The 23,353-nt window shown below is 35.4% G+C and overlaps 1 protein-coding gene across 1 annotated transcript; it reads right to left on the bottom strand.

Annotated features, from left to right (window-relative positions):
* Positions 1 to 267: 267 nt before the first annotated feature.
* LOC128230630 (ligand of Numb protein X 2-like) lies at positions 268 to 14,090 on the bottom strand. Its single transcript, XM_052943071.1, has 13 exons — positions 14,041 to 14,090; positions 12,203 to 12,295; positions 8,315 to 8,430; positions 7,276 to 7,460; positions 6,101 to 6,227; positions 5,235 to 5,301; positions 4,632 to 4,662; positions 3,510 to 3,626; positions 2,685 to 2,852; positions 1,859 to 1,981; positions 1,227 to 1,414; positions 739 to 900; positions 268 to 403 (listed from the first exon to the last, which is right to left on the bottom strand). Exons 1-13 carry the CDS (start codon positions 14,088 to 14,090, stop codon positions 268 to 270), a joined length of 1,563 nt encoding a protein of 520 aa, XP_052799031.1.
* Between the last annotated feature and the right edge of the window lie 9,263 nt (positions 14,091 to 23,353).

The raw sequence follows: 23,353 nt of genomic DNA, 5'->3' as shown, positions 1-23,353 counted from the left end.
CTTTGTCGCCATTAGACAATGCAAAACACGATGGTTCAATATATATTTCGACTATCCCAGGTTTCAAACGAATGTCCTCGGAGAGGGCATTAAATGTTCCCGGGTTTAACCTGGCTATTCTTGATATCACACGATCATAACCAGTCTAGAGGCGACAAGGTCCCGGATGTAGTATGATAATAACCAGCCCGGCGACGGCACTGTCGATAATATAACACGTTCTCCGATGTGATATGTAATCCTGTTTGTATCACGAAGATCCTGATGTTACACTACGGTTCCCGGCCAGGATACCACACGGAGGGAGACGGCGCCGGTTGCCTGTTTGAGGATGCGGACGGCCTTGCTGTGGGCGACGTGCTCCAGGCTGACGTCGTTCACACTCTTGATCTGATCCCCGCACCTAGACAGCAAAATATATGAAGACGGTGCCAAATCGCCCAACCATACCACCAACACCACCCAAATTATGGTATACGTCCCCAACTCTAACCCTAGAGGAGTGGGTTCGATCCCAAACGGGGAAACTCTTCCGTGACCTCTCAAGATGGACTCCGAAATCGAGCTAAGCATAAATTATTTTTTTTTGTTTATTTTAATGTTTGCGCTTGTTATATGTCTAGCTGCAAATATACAACACTTTTATTAAACTAGTATTAGTATTTAGATTATTGAATTTTAAATGATTGAAAACTGTAACAATTCCTTAAACCTGAGGTCAACCATTATCTTCCATACTTAAGTCTGCCATCGTTGAAGGCGGGTGTGTCGGCGACCAGGGACTTAATGTAGACGGTTAAAGGCCCCTGTGGACAGTCGGCTCCGCCAACCACTGAGAATCCCAGACTGCCTCCCGCCGAGCCCCGTAAGAGCGTCACCGTCCTCACCGTCTTGCAAGCACTGCCGCAAAACATAAAACGTGAACGTCAATTCAGCTTTACCCTGCATGACAATGTGCATTGTATACACGTGCAAAACAAGTAATGACAGTGGCAGATGTGAAGATTCGTCTGTTGTTTACTGACAAAATTTGTACCAAATTTCATTTGAATATCATGAACAGTTTTTTAGATACGGCCAAGTTGTTTTCGTAGTCAATACGTACAATTAATTGTGTAAAAATTTAAACAGACAATTGATTTTATGGGCTACTTTTCATATAATGATTTTTTAATTTGTTTATAAAAGAGAGATAAATTGATACTTGTTTACATTCGTTATCTTACTTTGGTAGTTGTTGCCAGAAAAGCCAGCTAGGTACGAAGTTCCCGGAGCCGATACAGGTCTCAGGGGCCTCGACAATTCTCAAGGTCACGACGTTTGAGCTCGTGTTGGCTTTGATCCGGGCCACGGCCTCCGGATGGGACAACCCCATCAGGCTGGCTCCGTTCACGGCCATCAACACATCGCCTCTCTGAACGTACGTAGTAGTAATCTTTATTGAAATGGACATTTTGAGAAATGCTGTTAATTGGCCAAATATCTACATACTGGGACCGATTCGATAAAGATCTTAATCGATTAAAGTCCGTACATTGAAATTATTTTAGTGTCAGATCTGCGGTTTTTTGTTACATATTTGTGTGAATTGAACTCTAACCAGTAATAAAGATCAACACGACGTTTGGGAAAATTAGATCAATGTCTTGCAATTTTTGACGTTCATATATATTTAAGATTATTGAAGTTATGACTAAATGTTTTTATTGAAACGACATCCTGAGTCGCACAAGTCAGACAATCAGTGAGTTAACTTGGCCGGTCAGCAATCTGCTTGTTTTCTTGGCTTATCATAAACTATGTTTACTGGTTATAGTTATGTGTTGGTGTACACATAGGTCTATTGTTTTCACTGTACCTGCACTTGTTCTGACTTTGCGAGGCATCCATGTGGGTTGATGTTGGTGACGTAGATGGGCGTATCCCCTCGGGGGCTGGCTGCCCCGCCCGCTATACTGATACCCAGCGATTCATGCAACTCCTGAAAACTAGCAATACACGACTAGTACTGGGAGAATGTATCGTGGCACGTTGACACGGAAGTTGATCACACAATGGACTAATCATATTTGTCACAAAAAATAAACATTGTGTCTTTTGCATCTCATATATTTGTACCAAATGAAATATTGAATCAGTTATAAATGTCAGCGCTTTTGTGCGTTCGTCCGTCTGAAGTTTGTCTGACTGCCTGTTACTCTGTGTACGTTCCACTGCCTGACTTTATTTCATACTATTTTGATATTGTTGTGTAATTTTCTTGAACGGGGAATATAAAGAAGGCTTATTTATTTCTTTTCTTTAATCTATTAAGGATGATTTCACAAAAGTCCCTGAAAGTTCATATTAACACTAACATGAAAAAATAAAATCATATTTACTTTCCTTTATCACTATCAATATATTAAGAAAGAAAATAAACGACAGCGCAAAAGAGCGAACGTCAATGCTGGTCTGTTTGTTCTGATTGGATTTCCGTCGAAGCAGTGAGAATAACTCATAAGCATAGTTTTAATCTAGAGTAACATAATTGTATCGCATCTGGCAAAATGTTAACCAAATTTTATTTAGATAACATAAACGGTTTTTGCAACGTCATTGACAGTGACGACAATATGACAATATCTTGACTTTTTTGGCAGATAAAATAGGCATTCTGATGTATTTTATCATTTAAACGTTACCTTGTGTATAGTTATGTGAATTTCCCTAGACTTCCGGCAGATGGGCCAGACGGCTGCAGCCATTTCGGCGTCGAGGCTCCCTAGGACGGCGGGCCGGCACCAGCCCAGATCTGGCGTCCGCGGGCGGCTTGTTCGCGATACCACGAACTGAACCCTATCAGGGCTTGCCTGAAACATTAATGTGCAAATGTGTCAATGCTCACAATGCGCACAGGTTATCGACATACTTGCAAGAATACCAAAACAATCTGATTGGAAGATACCACGCCAAGCAAAAAGAAAAGGAAAAATTGACTTGAAATTGTATGAAAATGTATAGAACTTTGGGTTGCTTAAAGTAAGCCAAACTGTTTATTGATAAGTAACTAATTTTCCAATAATTAAACTTGACCAATCAAATGACACAATCTAGCCAAAAGATAACCAATGTCCTACAGATTAGAGAGACATCGAACTTTTTAGTTTAATACAATTGATTACTGACTTTTAATTTTTAATTAAGCTAAAAGGTGTTTTTTTTACAATTTTCAAAACTATTAATTTATCTAGCACTAGGCTAAGTGAAATAACATATCGTAAAGGTGAACTCGTGACAAGGCCAACCCGTCATATTTGGGCTTAAAAGAGTTGTTACAATTTACTATTTTTTTGCCCATTCCCACCCAACAAGCGTAACCCGTGTGCGCCGGTTGCACGGCTGAGGATAACCCTCAAGTTTGTATTCAGCCTGATTTATTTTGTTAGAAACCGGCATTAGCCTAGTCATATATCCGGCCTACAACACGTACGCCGATTTTTAAAAAAAATGATGGTGACAACTAGTACTTGAATGATAGCCGCCGCGTGTTCCTGGCTGCTGAAGGCCACGTCCACGCCATTTATCTCCAAAACGCGGTCGTCAATCCGAAGCCCACCCTCCAACACTGCGAAACCATTTGGCACCTAAAAAAGTAACACTGCAAACAATTGGGACACTAGATCAAGAGTAACACTACTTAACCATTCGGCAACTAAATCAAGAGTAACACTGCTAAACCATCGGGCACCTTAAACAATAGTAACACTTCAAAACCATTCGCATCTATATCTAGAGTAACTCTGCTAAACCTTTGGCCAATTACATCAAGAGGTACACTGCTCAACCGTCGGGCTCCGTAAATAATAGTAGCACTGCTGAACTATTATAAGGATTTATACGAACACTATTTTAAGCGCTTTTTTTATTTAACCGTGAAATAATTATAACCGTGCAGTTTTTTAATGCCTTTTATGGATTTAACCGTGTAAAAGGTTTAAGCCATATTTTGGATTAACCGTGCAATAATTAAATTGGCTTATTCGATTTTAATGGTGCATTTTAACGTCTTAAACCGAGCAATATTTGAACGCCTTATCCGGATTTAACTTTGCAATATTTTAATGCTTTATCAGATTTAAGAATGCTATTGTTAAACGTCTTATTCGGAATTAACCATGCTAAATTATAACAGCTCTATTCGGATTTAACTGGGCATTTTTTACGCTTTATTCGGATTAAACCGATCAATATATTAAACGCCTTATCCGAATCTAATCGTACACTATTTTATACGCCTTATTCGGATTTAACCGTGCAATGATTTAAACGCCTTATATGGAAACAAAGTTATATTTAAGTGTCTGTAACAGAAAGATATTAAGGTGGGTACATAGTTTTTGATACCCTTACAAATTATGGTAAAGGGTTCAAAATAGCAAGTGTTTACGCCTACAATTCGGATACATAGTTATATTTTAGTGACTGTAACAGAAACATAATAAGGTGAGTACACAGTTATTGATACCCTTACAAATTATGGTAAAGAGTTCAAAATAGCAAGTGTTTACGCCTATGCATATACGCTATTTTTGAAGACAAACCACGAATCCAGTATTTTTTTATATTATAACATTAAAAAACTTACTTACTAAATTTAGAATATATAACCCGGGAGCATGTCTGAAAATAGAACATTTCACAGTTTAGAACAGAACATGGAAGAATAAACTTTACTATATTCATAAGGTTTAGAGGTGTAGCATTCAAGCGAACTTTATGTGTGGGCCCTGTTTTATAGACGATTTTAGTCCTGAATTAAAATTACCTCAGTTTCATATAGTCATTATTTTGCTACATTTTTAATTTAAGATGTTTTTTTGCTACGAATTAAACTATCCCACTAAAACCAAATACTTCATTATACTTATATTGTATTAATTTTCCGGAATGTCGATATCATAGAGTCAAATATTGATATAATAAGTGCGTTTAGATGCATTAATGGAAACAAATGGTCCACACACATGAGCGAGTAGTTTAATTCGTAGCAATAAAACATCTTAAATTAAAAATGTAGCAAAATAATGACTCTATGAAACTGAGGTAATTTTATTGCATGCATACATACGTACGTACGTATGTACGTACGTACGTACGTACGTACGTACATACGTACGTACATACGTACATACGTACCTACGTACCTACGTACATACATACATACATACATACATATTTTTCGTTCCACATACCTTTTCCCAACCAACTTTATTCCGAGATGTTTGCCTTTTATCTTTGTTAGGGATATTTTTAATATTTCTGAAAAGAAACAAATGTTTTTCAACTTTATTTATTCACAAGCCAATACGAGCTAAATGACTCCTGCAAGTTGACATAAACACAGGTATTTATAGCTACCTATTCTTAGTTGAAACGTAAACCATGGAACATAATATCCAGAAACGGACATTATGGAAAAATGTGTTTTGATGCTGATCTTGATCATGCAGCTTTAAATAGCCCGTCTTACCAAAACGCATTTATAATTCTTATCGCAAGGGCGTGATCAGAACCAATAGAAAATGTATTCTTTTGGATATCAAAGCCTTCTTTGGATCATTTCTAAGAGAATAAAGAAATAACCGGTTGAATAAGGGTTCCAGACCGCTTTTTTACCCTATTTCCTGGTACAAAAGTGGGTCGACATAAACGATAGCTAAGTTATTCATATCAGCAATAAACATTACATCTCAACATTTCAATGTGGACACATTCCGCTATGTTTATGGAATGTGTCTATCATGTTATATACCATTTATCACATTCATTTTATTCTATGAGACAGCGGAACCGACTAAATGACACTGAGGACCCGGCTGGAATACTGATTAGGACGGTTTCTTTTGCATTTCTTATAAACATATTTCTATTTTTCTTTATCTCTGAAATGAATTCCATTTCGAACCTCTAACTTGTAAAAGTATTTTAATTTAATAAAACAAATATTTCTATATAACTTCAAAAAAATGTCTAAAATACTTACATGTACGATAGCTTTTTCCATGGTTAAAAACAGGGAGTTTTTCTTTACTAATAATCTGAATTAACTAATGCGTACCTTCTTTCTCAATAGGTCTCTCATCGTCCGCCTCTCTGTACACAGTGAGAGTACAGACTTGCGAGTACTGACCGAGTATCGCCCTGGCCTGGTAGTGACTCGCCTGGCTTAGGTCATCTCCGTTCACCTGCAGGACAAACAGGGATTTAAATGATATATACAACCGGTAAATCCAAAAATGAAGTCAAACACGTAACTCAATGCGCGTTCCATGTTTTATGTGCGAAGACTGTTCGCACCAGTTTCAAGTTTCATATCCCTTAATAACACTGCAGAATCAGACCGAATTAATTTTTGGTCCCACAATCTAGTATCCTATTTCCACTATCCATCAGTATGCGTTTTTTTCTGTCCCGTTCATTAAGTGTTTTGCCTTTTCCAGCATCTTGCCGCTAACCTCAAAAAGTGTGCCCCTTTCAACTGATACTCTTTGTCTAATACCTTCAGTATTCCGAAATTCACTTCTAGTATGCCCTTTGCTTCCAGTAGTCTTCACTTTACTGCCAGTTTCTACCCTTAGCTCCGATTGTTGTCCCTTAGCTCCGATTTTTTTCCTTTAGTATTCTGTATCTGAGCTGCACAATTGTATGTGTGGTACATTTAGTAGTATGCCCTCTTCTTTCTGTATGCTGGTTTTTCACCTAGATTAGGTATGGCCTATACTATTATTCCAACAGCCAGATTTCTACCCCTAACCGCAAGTATTCTGTTCCTTAACTTCCTTTAATCTTACTCCGTACTTTCAATATCTTTCTCCTTTTTGGCCTTAAATTCAAGTATTTAGCACCTAAGTACAACCCGTGCCTTATTTCCAGAATTTTGTCCGGACTTCCAGTATTCTTCCCTTTAACTCAAGTATATTCAATATTCTGCGCAATTAATTCTGTACTCAAGTATTCTGCTCCTTTTCTCAAATACTATAGGCCTAACCTTCAAACTCTTGTCACTTTCCTCCAGTATTCAGCTTCTTCCAGGGAATTGTCCATACTCTCCGGTAAACTGCCCATTACCCCCAATACCCAGTATTCTGCCTTCTTACCAACGGTATTCTACCATACTACATCCAGTATTTTGCCTTTTTTGCCTCCGATATTATGTCCGTTTCCTCGAGCACTATGTCCATGACATCCGATATTCTGCCTACCCCCTTCAATATCCAGATATGTGTCCCTTACCTCCAATATTTGGTCACCCGGTTGTAGTCTTCCGTCTCTGGACACTGCACCGTCTGGGAACACTTCCTGCACAACCACACACACCAGCGGAGTGTCACACCCTCCTACTATTGAGATCCCAAGATCAATCTGATCTCGCTCAATCTCTATAGTTGTAACTTCTCCCTTCATCACGGGATTTTTGCCTGAAAGCATTGACATACAATCTAACCACTCGTACATATTGTCGAAAAGGAGATGAATAACAGATCTAGACATTCCAGTTCTTATACATTAAGATTCATACCAACTTATTCCAATTTGCCCATTTTTTTTCGTTTTTTTTTCGATGTGTACATATTTATGCATTAAAACGCATGTGACATAACACCAATTGAAAGCGTTGAAGGCGTCAAAAGACTGTGTGCGTGACAAGCGTGATTTTACTTTCTTATAGATGTGTGTACAGGCAATAAAACTTGAATCAAAATAATACTTTAAGTGGCCCCAAACTTTACCCGGCAAGTGTCTGTCATAACCTATATAAATGGTTTTTATTTAATAAAATAAGCTAGTTTCATAACAGTTATTACTACACCTATATGTACTAGGAATATGAACATTGCTTGTATCTTGCAAGTGTATAGCTATTGTTAACTTAATTAAATGAAACCCGATATTGGCTGAGGACGCTTTGAATAAAGTAAGACATATTCTTTTAGTCAACGCATTTCCATTTTATGCAAACAATTACCTATAATTATTCCCCTTGGTTCCTCACTAAGATTTATTTGAAAATATTCGGCTTGCTATCAAATTCACATTCACGTTGTAATCTTATGAATGTATTTAAATAAAGAGCTATTTTAATTTTCGCACTATTTTAAACCGCATAACACCATACGTCCCTATTTGAAACCCCCAGGAGCATTAATTATTTTAACATGTCATTTCAAAAAGTAGATAGGACGATACCTGATTTCGATTTGCAGTACTAATAATACCTTCTAATAATGTTGTGATTACTAATAAAGCGGTGACATTATTCATCATGATGTACCTGCGTTCTGCTCCCGGTACGCACATTCCCAAAGGTGAGCCTGCAGGCCACTGCGCGGCCCTCGGAACGTGCAGCCAAGCCCCGCCCTGATACATCGCGTCACAGTGCCCCGACATCTGACAATGTGAGACAAGTTGCAAAATGCTACATGTGCGTATAGCTATTTGTACAAAAGACTTAACATTGTTATTTTTTTTCTTGCTTTTAAAGAAGCACATTAAAGGTTGACGCAGATATATGCTTAAAAAAGTTTTCTTTATTTTTCATGCATTATTATGTTTAACTCATTTAAAAGAAACGATCAAAACATAAAAAAGCATGTGATTTGTGTACAGATGAAACTATTAGCGATATTTAGGCACTGTTTTAACTGAAAAGCTATTTACAAAAGAACAAAACATTCATAAAGGCTAATATTTATCCGTACTGGATATAGACTATGTATACAGTGGTGTGAAGAGAGTGAAGTTGTGTTTCCTTTAATGCCATATGACCTGTAAAATTAATAAAAAGTAGATGCAAAAGGAATAATGGAAAAGGTTGTTATTGCCATATATGTAACTGTAGGCTGTATTTTTCATTTTAGTGAAAAATGCATTGCGTTTTGATTCGTATTATGTTTGTACTTGGTGAAATTGAAAATGACATGTTTCCCAACTGTTTTTGTTAGCCTAATGTAAATTTTAATATTCTTATTCGTAAGTATTCTAAGGTATATCATAGTTAAGAGTGGCAATTTGTGTATATCTGGAGACCTTATGTATACCTATAGTTTACGTGTCACTGAATTCTAAAGGTCATTATGATACTTAAAAGTAATAGTAGGAGTTTATTCCTTTCATACTACCGTAGTCATATGCTGGCATTAACCTCCTAAAACATATCTTGATGACGTAGCACTTGAAATCAGTTCGCACATACAGGTATTAGTGGCATTTTACAATCACTCGTAAATAGATAGTTATCTGAGTTGTGTGAAGTCAGCTAGACATTCGACATTAGACATTTAAATGATAAATGGCGTTCACGAGATTGGACATTCAAAAATGAATGATCAATTTTTGAATGTCCAACATCGTGCCATTTTGAATGTCCAATGTCGTGCCAGCAAGGCATTTATCTTTGGAATGTCAAATGTAGTTTGTTTTGCTTACTTCACACAACCAGTCTTTAGGTAGATATATTTAATAAACAAATTGCAATAGTGTTGGCGCGCAAAGGCTCTTTACTAGCCAGCGCGCATGCGCTAACTTCAACATAACCCACTTAATGTCCTCGTTTTTTTAAAGACTAAATTAATTTCACTCTTGCGCACACTGGTCAGAAATTGGCACAGGGAGAGAAATATTTGATAAGCTTATAGAGATCTGATTTTTCTACCTTCTGTACCCTGTGCGTAGGTGTATTAAGGCGTTCGTGTTCGTAGGAAGATTTCTAAATGATTAATTCGCAATACGCCAGACGACCCGATAACGTAAATTCTAAAACTATCATTCAACGTGTCGTGTTAAATGGGTCGCAACAGGACACAAAAAAGAATAAATCGTCTCACCAGACACTAAAGTTCTAAACCTCTGCAATCAATTGCAATAAAGTGGTAATTAGCTCTTTTGTTACCCCACTATAATTATCGGTGTGTATTTAATAATGCAGCGTTTTCCGATCTTGTAAAACTTGAAATTTCATTTGTCTTTTAAGATTTATTTCCAGTTGTAAATTGAAAACAAAATGCAAGAATGATTCTAAAATGCGTGTTCAAATGTTGTTGTTTTTTGGCTGACAATGGAACATAGCTTGACAATTATACAATTAATATCAGAGCTGTTCAACTTGCTTTACATGTTACTGGATCTTGCAACATGTATTATAATTTACACGGTGAAGTTAAGGGTTTTGCGTGCTGTTTTTTTTGTCGAAAAAGGAGCATACCTTAACAAGGCATTCGTTAAAGTTAAACGCCTTGCGATATATGAGCGTTTTGTCTCTGGAAAAATGTGCAACATTTTCATTCGAATATCTTGAACGTTTAAGTTATGGCCAAGGTCAAAACAAATTGCAATTTCCCTCTGCCGACGACAAATCAAGACATTACCTGGACTTTTTTCTTTTATATGTCTGTCTATCCCAATAAATGATGTTATCCGCTCAGCCATTTTTGAGGATCTATTCCAGCCCTATATTGGGCGCTGCAAATCTCTTCAAATCGTCTCAACCAATCGGAACATTTAAACTAGTATTTTTTTTCTGTCAGTGAAAGATGTTTCTCCTTTATCAATCCACTGAAATTCCTCCAAGTCAAATCAGGGTTTTTAAATCCCAATGAAATTACTCTGAGAGAACTCGTTTAATAAGGACGGTACCTAATTGTATTATCGGATTCTTTATTACCAATAGCATTGTACATCATTTTACCATGTTTTATGTAACAGATTAACGTAATTGTTCCCATACCCTTGAAATACTTTGAATCCATATATACCATTTCAATACATGTCTGAGATTACAATCAACTACAAACAGAAATACTAGATTTCTGTAAAACAAGTGAGACACAGTTTATTATTAGGTGGTTTCTCCGAGAGTTCTAACAAAAATCACAACATTAATATTAATATTTTAGGTATTATGAGTTATTTTGAAAGTAATGTTTTAAAAACAAACAATTTCATATTTGTTTTATAAGAAATGGTTTCAAAGCAAGATATTGCTGTCAAAATAAAGATTGAAATATATATGGAAAATTTGGGGGGCAATATCTAAACAAGACTGTTCAAGTATTATAGATTTCATATCACTAAGTATTTTATGCCTGACACTTATTTATATTAAGGAAGGTTTATTATGTAGCACTATAGCAGCGTTAAAATACAGTCGAACCCCGTTGACTCGTACTCGCTTGGCTCGAATTCCTGTTGCCTCGAACTGAATGTAAGCACTCCCGCTTGTCTCGATTTTACCAAAGCTTGATGTATTTTCGCCGGTCCCTTGCAATTCGAGCCATCGGGGTTTGACTGTAGTGTGAAATTTAAATGATGACATCATGCATGCATTTTTGTCATTAATTGGCTTTAAAAGGTTAGCTCATGGTAGAAAATAATGGCTCATTGGCGCTTATCAATTTTAGTGCAATGCAGTTGAATATATTTTTATTCACTTAAGGGAAGCCCGCAGCTGATAAGACCTGTATACATATAATTGTAGGGAACAGAGTCTGATGAAATGGTCTGGTGTATCAATAATGCAACGAACGGGTTTAATGATAGTGGTCTGGTACTTTAAAAATTAATTTCACTAGCTTATGTTAGAATCATCTAATTCACAATTTGATATCATACAAGTGAGTCGCCTATCTAACCAAAGACCCCGACAGTTGGACAATGCACGTTAGACAAATTAGGAAGTAATTATGACCGAACATGTGTACGACTTTTTGTTCGTGACAAGAAAATATGTGAATGAAGAGTAAATGAGACGAAGAGTTTTTACCAGGAAAAAATACACCTATTTTTGAGGTTATATGTGAAAGTAATGCATTATGGCTCATTTAGGATACGAAATCGAAAGGATTCGGAAAAAACCCTCTCCGTAAAATTCGTATCATTAATTGCTGTCATACATAAAAACCTTATAGTTTAGGAGTCTTTTTTTTCCTAACTGAGGTTTATATTAGAATTTATGTGTTCTTCATCGTTACCCGAACTTAGCAAAACCCGCTAATTTTACAGTTGTACTATTTATCCATTTTGTTTCAATGTTATATAAACGTTCACTCAACTCGAAGAAGATATAAATGTTCTAATACTCTTATTTCCCACTTGTAATATGGTTTCAACATGAAGCTTTAACCCGAAAACCACTATCACTACCGCCTATAATGAGTGTGTCTACCTGTGTGCGAGATGGGCCTCAAGATCAACACGTGGCAGAACCTCTTCACAATGGTCAGTGTTGGGGCACACAACAAGCAGTTTGTCCAGCAGCCTAGAATATAGACGACACTGCTATCTTTGAAGCATCATGCGAGCACAGATATATACACACGTCGTGTCTTTGCAGATGTCATCCTACTGAAATATGAGGAAACGCTGTGTTTTGGCAGCAGCAAGCGTACTGATATAAACGCCATGTCCTCGCAGCGGTGTGCTTTCAGTGTACTGATGTATACGACGTATCCTCGCAGCGGTCCGCGTTCATCGTAATGAACGAGGAAAAAAACAACTGTGTCCTCGGAGTGGTCAGCATACTTAAATATGCAAATTATCGTGTCCTTGCAGCGTTTAGCATACTGCAGAAAGTAAAACACATAGTCTTCGCAGTCGTCAGCCTACTACAATACAGAAAACACCGTCTTTCACCACGATTAAGCATACTAAAATATAGAAAAAAACTGCGAGTCATCGCATCGGTGAGAATATAGAAATATAAGAACATCGTCCCCTTTATAAGAAAACACTATGACCTTGCAATGGTAAGCGTACTGAAATATAAGAAAACTCAGTGTCCTCACAGCGTTCAGCGTACTGAAATTTGCAAAATATCGTGTTAACCCAGCCTGCAGCATACTGCAATATGAGAACCACCGTGTTCTCGCAGTCGTCAGCATACTGCAATGAAGAAATCACAGTCGCACCGGTTAGCTAACTAAAATTTAAGAAAAAAACGTGCCCTCGCAGCGGTTAGCTAACTAAAACTTAAGAAAACACCGTGTCCTCGCAGCGGTTGGGGTACTAAAACATAAGAAAACGCCGTGTCCTCGCAGCGGTTAGCGTACATAAATATAAGAAAACACAGTGTACTGAACTATTCGAAAACACTATGTCCATACAGCGTTCACAGTACATAGTTCTGAGCAAAACCGTGCCCATACAGCGTTCAGCGAAATGAAATAAAACTAAACACAGTCGATGACATCTAATTATCAATGATCATAGATCAATGTATATCAAAACAAAGGAAACTGATAACAAAACATGATTGCCTCAATTGTGGTTACAGCGCCTTGCGCGCAGGGAAAAACTTTATGTTGTGAGTCAATTTAAATTCTGACAAGCTAAATATGTTGTATAGGTAACGTTTAAACATAGGTTTTAATCAATAACAATAGAAATACAAACAACATTATGACAAGCGTACTTTAATTACAACTGAATTCAGTCTCCCACAAAAATAGCATACACTTAAAACGCAATATGTAAAGGCTGTGATTTTTGTCTTACAAAATATGAGGCACTTGTCCAATTGCACAAAACCCAGTAACTATCACAAACAGTGGTCGCTTGTTACTTTTGTCATTTCCCATCCGCCCAAGTCGAGACTCTTGCATAGACATGAGAAAAACAGAATTTCATCTGCATTGTTTGTTTCATTATTTGTGTTTGGAAAAAATATGTATCTTAACACTTGACAATTCTTTTTTTCTTGCACACTTATAATATACAGTGTTCAGTGTGCATGGTATAATAAGCTACAATATTAAAGGACACTTTTTATTATTTCGATATTTTTTATGTATCCCATGTGCCAAAGTCAAAAATTCATCATCAATGAAAATCATCAATGATAATGTTTTTTTTTTACTTGCATATAACTTATTGCTGAAACTGAGCTACTGGCTATAATTAAAATATATGTTCAACGATATCATAGACTCAGACTGATCAACATATCCTAATTGTATTTGGTGTGCAGTGTTGAGTGCTGCCTTTCCAGTAATGTCAAGTGCTCACCTGGAGGGGCAGAGGACAAGGTCCTGCAGACCGTCTTCAACTCTATCCATTCCGCCAAGCCACCGGCACAAAACAGCTGCATGCAACACAAACCACCATCATTAAAACATAATCTACGCCTTTGAGATAGATGCATGAAAAACAATTATGGCATGTACACTTTTCTTTTGTTTTTAATGTTCCCGCTCATTATCGTGATTCACCAGAGTAAACAAACGTCTTTTGTTTTGCATGCATGCTGCCGTAGTATTCCGTAACAATTTGGTTCCATGAATTTTCAATTATAGTTACTTAAATGTTTATACGATACACATACTTGATTTTGCTTTGATGGCACGAATATCTGCTACATGACACATCACATATTCCACCCTACTCTCCTTTTTAGTTCATTTGAGTGACTCAGATAAATATCACCACATTGACGTTAATGTAAAAATTAAAGGCTTTCCCTGGCAACTATTTATTTGTTAGCCAATAACGCCACCAGTATCATTATTAGAGGCTCTGTTGAACGGCTCCCATGTCCGATATCGGCATTACCCACACGCAGAGAATGTCCTGGAAATGTCCTGCTTTAAATATTTTTTACTATGTGTAACATGCCAAAGCTTTGCTTCCTGTATCGTTAATTGGTATTCCGCATGTGGTGCTTTTGCCTTTGTCTGTGATCCGAGTCAAACCATGTATCGCATGTTATTTTTAATTGAACATCAACACGAACGTGGGTAAATGAAAGTCCGTGAAAAATGAAATGAAAATATTTATTACTCTCATGGCCCAATAGCAGTTATTTGTGTGTGTTAAACACGGATTTTTCTGTCATTGATTTTAAAACGAACAATGTCTTTATTGTTCTCAATCCAGGTTAATTTTGGATACCAAAACAATATTATAAGTTTTGATTTGACAATGATCTGTACAATGCAACTTAATTGATTTATCAATACCGTGTCATAATACATTTCTTTTATAGACCATACCTAATAATAACATAAAATGGAACCCAAAGTACAAACATCGTGCATCTGTGCCAGTAAATGTTCGATGACATATTTCCATAGGCAACACACGTGTCAAACAATTCGCTTGTGAACCGTACCTTACTAGTCAGAGACGTATTCGAATCCCAGATCAATTGATTATAACACTTAAAGCACAAATAGCAGCGACATGTGATTCATCTTGTCAATATTTATAAATGAAGAAACATTTTATTAGTAAACGATAACGACAAGCGCTGATTGATCAGTCTTGATGGTATAGCTGGAAGATTCCTTTCTTCAATAGTGTTATCTTTTCGAGCATTTATAACTCGTAAAAACAGTCAAGAAAAAAAATGTGCTGTATGCCTTCAGTAGTTATAAATACTACTACAGTAAACTCCACTAGCCATACAATTTACAATGATCCTGATTTAACCTTTTCTCGACAATTACAGTTGCTTGCCCTGTCTGATAGTCCCAAACTAACGTGCAGTAAAGTTGTTTAAAATAGAGAAAATACTATATACTAGTTTAGCGATGAAAGAGAGCATTGCCAATGTTATAAAATTTAACGGGCTGATCGGATGGTCAAGAAATTTAATCCCTTCAAGGTTTGAAAATAACAAAATTGAGATTGTTACCATGACTCAATTGTTAAAACAATGAGATACAGCAATACCATTTCAATTATGATACCAATATGTGTGCGCTATGGCGAGTTAAAAAGCCAAAAGGTTTCTTTCCTTTTATCCATCTCCGGCTAATGACAAGGTCTTGTTAAGGATGGGCATAATTACATTGACCAAGAAATGAGCCAGATTCTCATATCCAAAAAGGTTCCCTGTAAACTTCTATTTGAGCTTTTATTTGTGTTTTTTTTACAATATTCAGATCCTTCTGCATTAACTTGAAGAAGAAATATTTCCATAAAACAAATTTATTTCAAAGAAGCTGCAATTCTTAATTGATCTGATTGAACGGATGATTAAACTGAACTTATAACTATATAAAGTTTTCAAATCCATCACAACATTCGAAAAAGCAACAACATGGGTATTTTAAGTTTTAGCAATATCTTATAACTTTTAATGAAGTTGAAGAAGCTAATCGCCAAATTGTTTTTATAACATTAGTATTTAAACTAAATATTAGAATAACAAACTTTTGGAGAAGAAGAGGTTTTCAAATTCCTCATTCAAATTAAAACGTTTTTCAAAATTTTACTCGTATTTATATTCGAGGCCTGCCTAATTATTAGATATATTAATATTTTAATATTTTATTTCAATGCCACACTTTGTCACGATATAAGTTTATGAACGTTTTGTATAAAAGCTTTTAGATTTGCTTTAGCGGCGATCATTATGAATAAGAAATATAAGCTATTTGTAGGAGATCTGGGTGAGGAAAGAGATTGTGAGAGTATCATAGAATATTAAAGGTAGGTGGTCACAAATGTTGGAAAAACAGATGGAGTAGGAGAAGAACAATGTGGAGATGTAGTCCGAAAATATATAAGGGAGAAGGTTGTGTGAGGTTGGGCATTATATGGATTAAAAGAAAGGGGAGTGAACACGGTTGGCCGACAATGCAGGTTGGAGAACTAAGAATTGGAACAGGGTCAGGACGATGACACAGGACAGGAAACGCCGGAGTGAAAAAGGGAATGACGATGACACAGGGCGGAGAACAGAAACGTGGCAAACGGAGAGCGATGAGACAGTCCGCAGAACAGAACTGTGGCAAAAAGAAAGCAATGAGACAGACCGTAGAACAGATGCACGACCACTCGAAAGGCTACACTCGAAAAAAGCACCGCCAGTTCTCGTGTTAAAATATCCAAGTTACAATTTTTGGTATAAACGGCATTTATCTATGCCACTTTCGGTGAAAACAAAAAAGTGCATATATGCATGAATTTGCACACCAAAAAGGTTATACTATGTTATCTTAATTTTAAGATGTATGTTCTAAAATAATAATTCATTAGTATTGTGTTAGATATTATATTTCATGAATAACTTTTTTTTTCTTCGTTCCCGTTTTTGCGTTACTGTACTTATATTGTTTATAATCGTTGGCAAATTCAAAGAAAGGCGCGAAACATAATTAAGAATGAAAGGAAAGAAACCTTTGAAAGTATCTTATTGTCGAATAGTTTTGGTGGCAATATATTTCAAGAATGGTGATACAATAACATGCTTATATTCATAATAAGGAAGACCTCAAGAACGAGTTCACCCTATTTCCAATAAATGCGAACTTATCCAATAAATATACACAATAAATAAGCATACACAGACACTTGCCTCAAATTTTAGTTACTTAATCATTTCTGAAATGCCAAAACCAAAAACCAGAAATATCCCAGTATTCACAAGAGGGCAATAACATCAGTATTCATCAAACAGTAGAAAACACATATTTAACAAGGAAACCTGACCGGATCCCAGAATAGTGTCTTCGTACACATACAACAACCGTATATCTACACCCTGAAACAGTCAAAGTGGTCATTGAAAATACTGTTATAGTAAAATATACGAAAACACCATATCCTGCCGTACGTTCAGGGTTCTTAATATAAAAAACGCCTCACGCGCAGTGAAATAACATAATTGTTTTGTGAATCCATTTAAAACATGACAAACAATGTAAGATAAGGAACGTTCAAATGTCATTGCTAATTAATTACCATAGAAAAACAAATCACACAATGACAATCGTACTTTAATAACATCAGAATTCAATCTCCCATATAAAGTAGCAATCTATATAAACATAAAATGTATAAATTCTTAAGACCCGGGATTGTTTTATCTCACAAAATATGTGGACAAAACTCCAAAGTAATGAGAAACCAACAGTTGTAGCTTGTTACGTTTGTCATTCCTCATCCGCACAATGAGTCGAGACTCATGCAAAGACATGGATAAAAACGTTACTTGAATTGCATCAGTCGCTAGGATTTTCTGCAGTTTGTTTCATTTTTTTTGTTGGCAAAGAATTGTATCCCAAAACTCTTTAATTCCTTTTTTCTTGTATAGTTATATACAGCGTTCAGTATGACTGGTATAACCTGGTTCCCGTGATCCCCTTAAGTAACCATGTTGACGACTTAAGCACTTATTTGTCAATATACATCCTATTGGTTCAAAGTGTACCATTTTATATATAATTTGACACATCAAATAGTCCACACTAGTTTCTTATATTTTTAATTTAAGCCGGATTATTATCTCCATATTGTCAGTTTATATTGAAATTAAAGTCGCATTTTCCCCAGCAAGTCTTTATTTGTTAGCCAATACCGCCGCCAGTATCACATTAGAGGGTCTGTTGAACGGCTCTCATGTCCGATATCAGCATTTTCCACACACAGAGAATGGCCTTAAGATGTCCTGTTAAAAATAATGTTATATGTAACATGCCAAAGCTTCGCTTCCATTATCGTTTAGTTAATGTTATTATGTAAATTACAGACGCATGTAGTTTGTTTTTCCATGGTAATCGGAAGGTTTGATATTTTTGCAAAACAATGTCATTTATTTTAAGTAACAATGATCTGCACAATAAAATATAACGGATCTATTGTGCTCATAACATTTGTTATATACCATGGCAGATAATACCATTACAAGGGACACTTAAAAACCAACACCATGTTTATATACTGTGTTCAATGACACATCTCCATAGAAGTATACTTCGCTAGAATGCCGAATTTAACCAACAAGAGGCGTATTCGGAACCATAGACCAATTGATTATTACACTTAAAGCACTCAGAGCAGCGACAGTTGATTCTTCTTGTCAATATTTATCACTGAAGAAACGTTTTATTAGCAAACAAAACAGACAAGCGCTGATTGATCAGTCGTGATTGTGTTGCTGGAACTTTGCTTTGTCCAATATTATCCTCTTTTTGAGCATTTATATTCCCTCCATACAGTCAAGAAGAAATACGTGTTTTATGTCCTCAATAGCAATAATAAAATGTAAATATTAGGCGCAGTTCTGTTTTGTTCTGATCAGATTGTTTTGAACGGATGATGAATCTAAACTTAAAACTTGAAGAACTCAAATTCCATCGCAAAATTAGAAAATCATGGGTAATTTAAAGTTTCATAATTGTTTATGAGTATTTATGAAGACGGAGTAGTTAGTCGCCAATTTTTTAAAATAATTATTTAAATAAAAATAATAAACGTGTTTGCAAGTTAAAGCTTATAGTTGTATTTTTTGTGGAAAGGTATCATATAGTAGCATAGCAAAATACGAAAGAAAATGTTGTTGTTATGAGAATTTATTTTTTTGCATAATTCGCGAGTTTTTGTCTCATTGCCACTTTAAATAACCGCCTTCTGCAAGCCATGTTAAAATTCCAAAACCTCCGTCAAATCAAAATAAATTAAAAAAATAAAATAAAAACTAATCCAATTCCAATGAATTTGGTTAGATAATATTTTCATTTTAAAGGCAATTTACGTTGCCAAATCGCTGAGAGTTGTCCTTACTATGATCTGCCTCTAGCCATTGTCATCATTATAAAGATCCGTGAGCACTCGACCGTCGCCTATCCATTTTATCTATTAACGTATCGTCTATTGGTTTAATTTTATAAACATTTATTTTTCATACCAGATGTGTACTTTTTGAATGTCAGCATTCTGATCCATCTAAGTTGTAAGAATAAGGGAAATGCATGATGAAAGCTTTCAAGGAGATAGATATTAGGGACGATATTGTGAAAAAGTACGCATATCAAGACAGCAAGAGGTGGGAAAAAGGATGTGGGGATACTAAATGCAGAAGATGAGAAAGGGTAAATTAAAATAATGAAGGAAAAGGGATATGAGTGGGTAATGATAAGGGAGATCGGATAAGAGATGGATAAAATGAGAGAGTAGTGGGTAATGATGAGGGAGATCGGATAAGAGATGGATACAATGAGATAGTAGTTGGGTAATGAGGAGGGAGTTTAGTTTCTTTATCCGTTTTGAAATAGCAAAATTTAGAACTAGAAAAACATCCAGATTCAGAACAGGAGACATAGATTACACATATTAAGCTGGAAGCTAAAATGTATATTTACGCACAGAGACAGTCATTGCTTTGCCCTGAAGACATTCGGATTTATTGACAATTAACGGGCAACCGTGTTAGTTCTAATGATTCGATATTGCTTCGCCTAGGTTGTAAAAAATTGTAAAAAATAATTATTTAAACTAATATGTCTGTCCAGTCGTGTTTTCTGAAGATAGCAATTCACTACATGTATCCAGACAGTTTAGAATATTAATCTGTTAAAAGCTTTTATTAAACCATGAACGATTACAATTCTAATGAAGGTGTCGTTTCTACCTGGTATCAGCTGTATTGCCTAAATGTGTATGGCCTACGATGTTCAAATTTGTTGTTAAATTGTCTACATATTGACAGAAATTAAACGTTTTTCTATTGACATGACAGAATACATCAGTCGTGAACTATATTTATTTATAGCTGGGATACATAAACATTGAGAAGCTTCAATGACAGTTTAATTTCTGAGATCAGTAAACGTACAGAAAACTTAAGTGTTATCACTAAGCGGCGCCGTTTTCAAATACAAATAGTTATTGTTCGAGCGACGTTCACTATATAAAATTACCTTTCTTTTTCGAAGTAGTTTTTTATACCTCCCGTGTCTGAGAATTACGTAATTTACTCATGTACAGTAATTTTATTTTTGACATGAAACATGTTTTACCTTAATAATAAATATGTTATTGTGCAATACTGGTTGTTTAAACCAAGTTAAGGCAACACTTTCATGTAAAAGGGAATGCAATAAACACATGAGGCAGTGATATGTGTGTGGGTTTAAAGAAGGCGTCTTATATTCCTCATCGGAATCAATTTCAAATTGATTGGTGTTAGTTTGTATGCCAGAAAGAATGTCACAGACGCTGGTAACATTTGAAATAATTCGACATCTAATAACAAATCACGAGTCTGAATAACATGACATATTGAACTTCCCTCGAATGTTCGACCACGATCTATTAACGTGTAAGGTTTTGCAATAAAATTGTTACTAAAATAATGCGGATGGAATTGCACTGACAATGACCAATACTGCTATAATGCTGATTTAATATTATAAGCATAACAGGCAATTATATCGAGAACAGGATTACCCTAAGCGTGCTGCTTAAAGCGCCGCCAAATTGTTAAAAGAAGTTTATTATATGTTCCCTTTTTTTGCTTTTTCATTCCGGGGTAATTTTTACAAGTTTTACACATCCGATTTTTATAACTATGGTTATTTGTTGTGTCCTTGATATTCTTTCTTCTCATTATAAATTCAAATTGATTTAGATTCTGTATTTTATTGTTTTGTTAATCATGTATTAAAAACCAATAACTCTATAATAGAAATACCTCTCAGTATATTCCACACCTTTATAACAAATATATAAAAGGTTAAACACGTTCCAAATTATAACATTGTTATACCATAAAAAATAGTATTTAAAATGTATGTTTAAGGACTTTTTGTAACCAAGTCCACCCAGACCCCGAAAATCGAAGTATACGTTTATGAAATATAAGTTTAAATAATGGGAGAAGTTGTTGGCTGTGTTATGGACACTGCAGCGTCACGGACACTACATCAAGGTTTTGCATCATCATTGTGACTTTATCCGAAAGAGAAAGATCTCACTATTTCAGTGAGATAAATATTTCAGAAAGATTTGTTCACCATCAATTGTTTTTGATTTTTTTGGTGATAAATATGGATGTGTTAATAATGCGTCACAAACACTTCAACTTTTGCGATGTTAGAAACATATAGACAATGTATAGTTATATTTAATTTCTATACAAGTTCTATATTTTTCTTTTGCACAACATCATACATGTTATGTCAGGGGCAATATTTTACTCAAATATATTATATCTATATTGTGACTGATCTACAGTTGAAATAAGTTCATACATCCACAAAATAGAAAATGTAAAACGAATCTGTGCCTTTACTGACTTTCAAATATTTTTTGAATCTCTAAACGGCTACTCACAATTTAAAAAGCTGTAAAAAATGTTCATTTAATCTTGTTTTGGGCTATTGGTTATTGTTGGCTATTGTAGTATATGTGTATTAACGTCTCGGGTACTGTCCAAGTGGCTGGGAAAACCAAAATTGATATTAATTAACTAGCGTTTTACTACTTGATTGACACCGATTTTACAATAAAAGGCATAAAAGCTTGTGGTTATATTTAGATATGGCATGGAAAACAATACTCGGCTCGAATACGGCGAACACACTAAATATCAGTAATTTGGCATGATGAAAGGTAATTGTTGTGTTATTTTCTGCAAAGGCAAAAATAGTATTCTAATAATTAAATATTCTGTGGACGATCAGATATGTTCTAAGTATTGCTTGCGTTTTTCAGATTAAATTTAAAAACATAATATCATACATATGAGGTATATAGGTATGAACACAAACCAATGAAAAAAACAACACAAAATAACATTTGCTGGAAGATATCTTTGTCAAGCACTATTCTCTTGGCAATTCTTAAACGTCCAGATATTCAAGGGTGATGTATTTCATGCTCCCAATTGCTATACCGTTTACTAAAATTTCAGTTCCAATAAATGCAACATGCACCAGTGCTGATGTCATAAGACCATTTTTTATTTTGTTAAATTAAAGTTGTTAATATTTTGATAAAAAAACGTTATGTACTTGCTCTATGGTCAAATATGCGAAGTCAATATTTTGGTGCTGAAAATGACGCATCTCATGGCTAAAAAATGTAAGTCCTGCAATATTTAAAGTAAAGGAAATTGAGATACATTAGAATGTATTAAATGAAATAGGAGTTTTGCAATTCAATCCATGAAATTGTTTATAACCACAAAATAATCGTTCCATTAAACTGAGGATATAACGAGTCAGTTAAGATCATTCTTGTCTGAAATGCCTCTAGCTATCATCAGCATTTTCTTATCTTGCATTTAACATAACATTAAAAAATACTCAGACATAATATAATAACGGTATTGACATAATAAACGTTACAAATAGCATGAAGAAAGATTAAAACCTGCCCTACGAGGCAGGCGACAAACAGAAACAGACCGACTCGTAAATACTTTCTTCTATTAGTCTGGGGATGTATAAGGAAAATCAAAGTGATTGCCAATTCAAATCTGGAAGGGAATGTTCTAATTATACAGAGCCATTACTGCCATTTTACTAGGCAAATCATTCGGCTTTTGGTCTCAATTGATCAGTTTGTGGTTATCGACACCAAAAAGCACTTG

This window comes from Mya arenaria, chromosome 4 (assembly GCF_026914265.1).
Source record: "Mya arenaria isolate MELC-2E11 chromosome 4, ASM2691426v1".
NCBI classification, from domain to species: domain Eukaryota; kingdom Metazoa; phylum Mollusca; class Bivalvia; order Myida; family Myidae; genus Mya; species Mya arenaria.
This window is presented reverse-complemented; position numbering and strand designations above follow the sequence as displayed.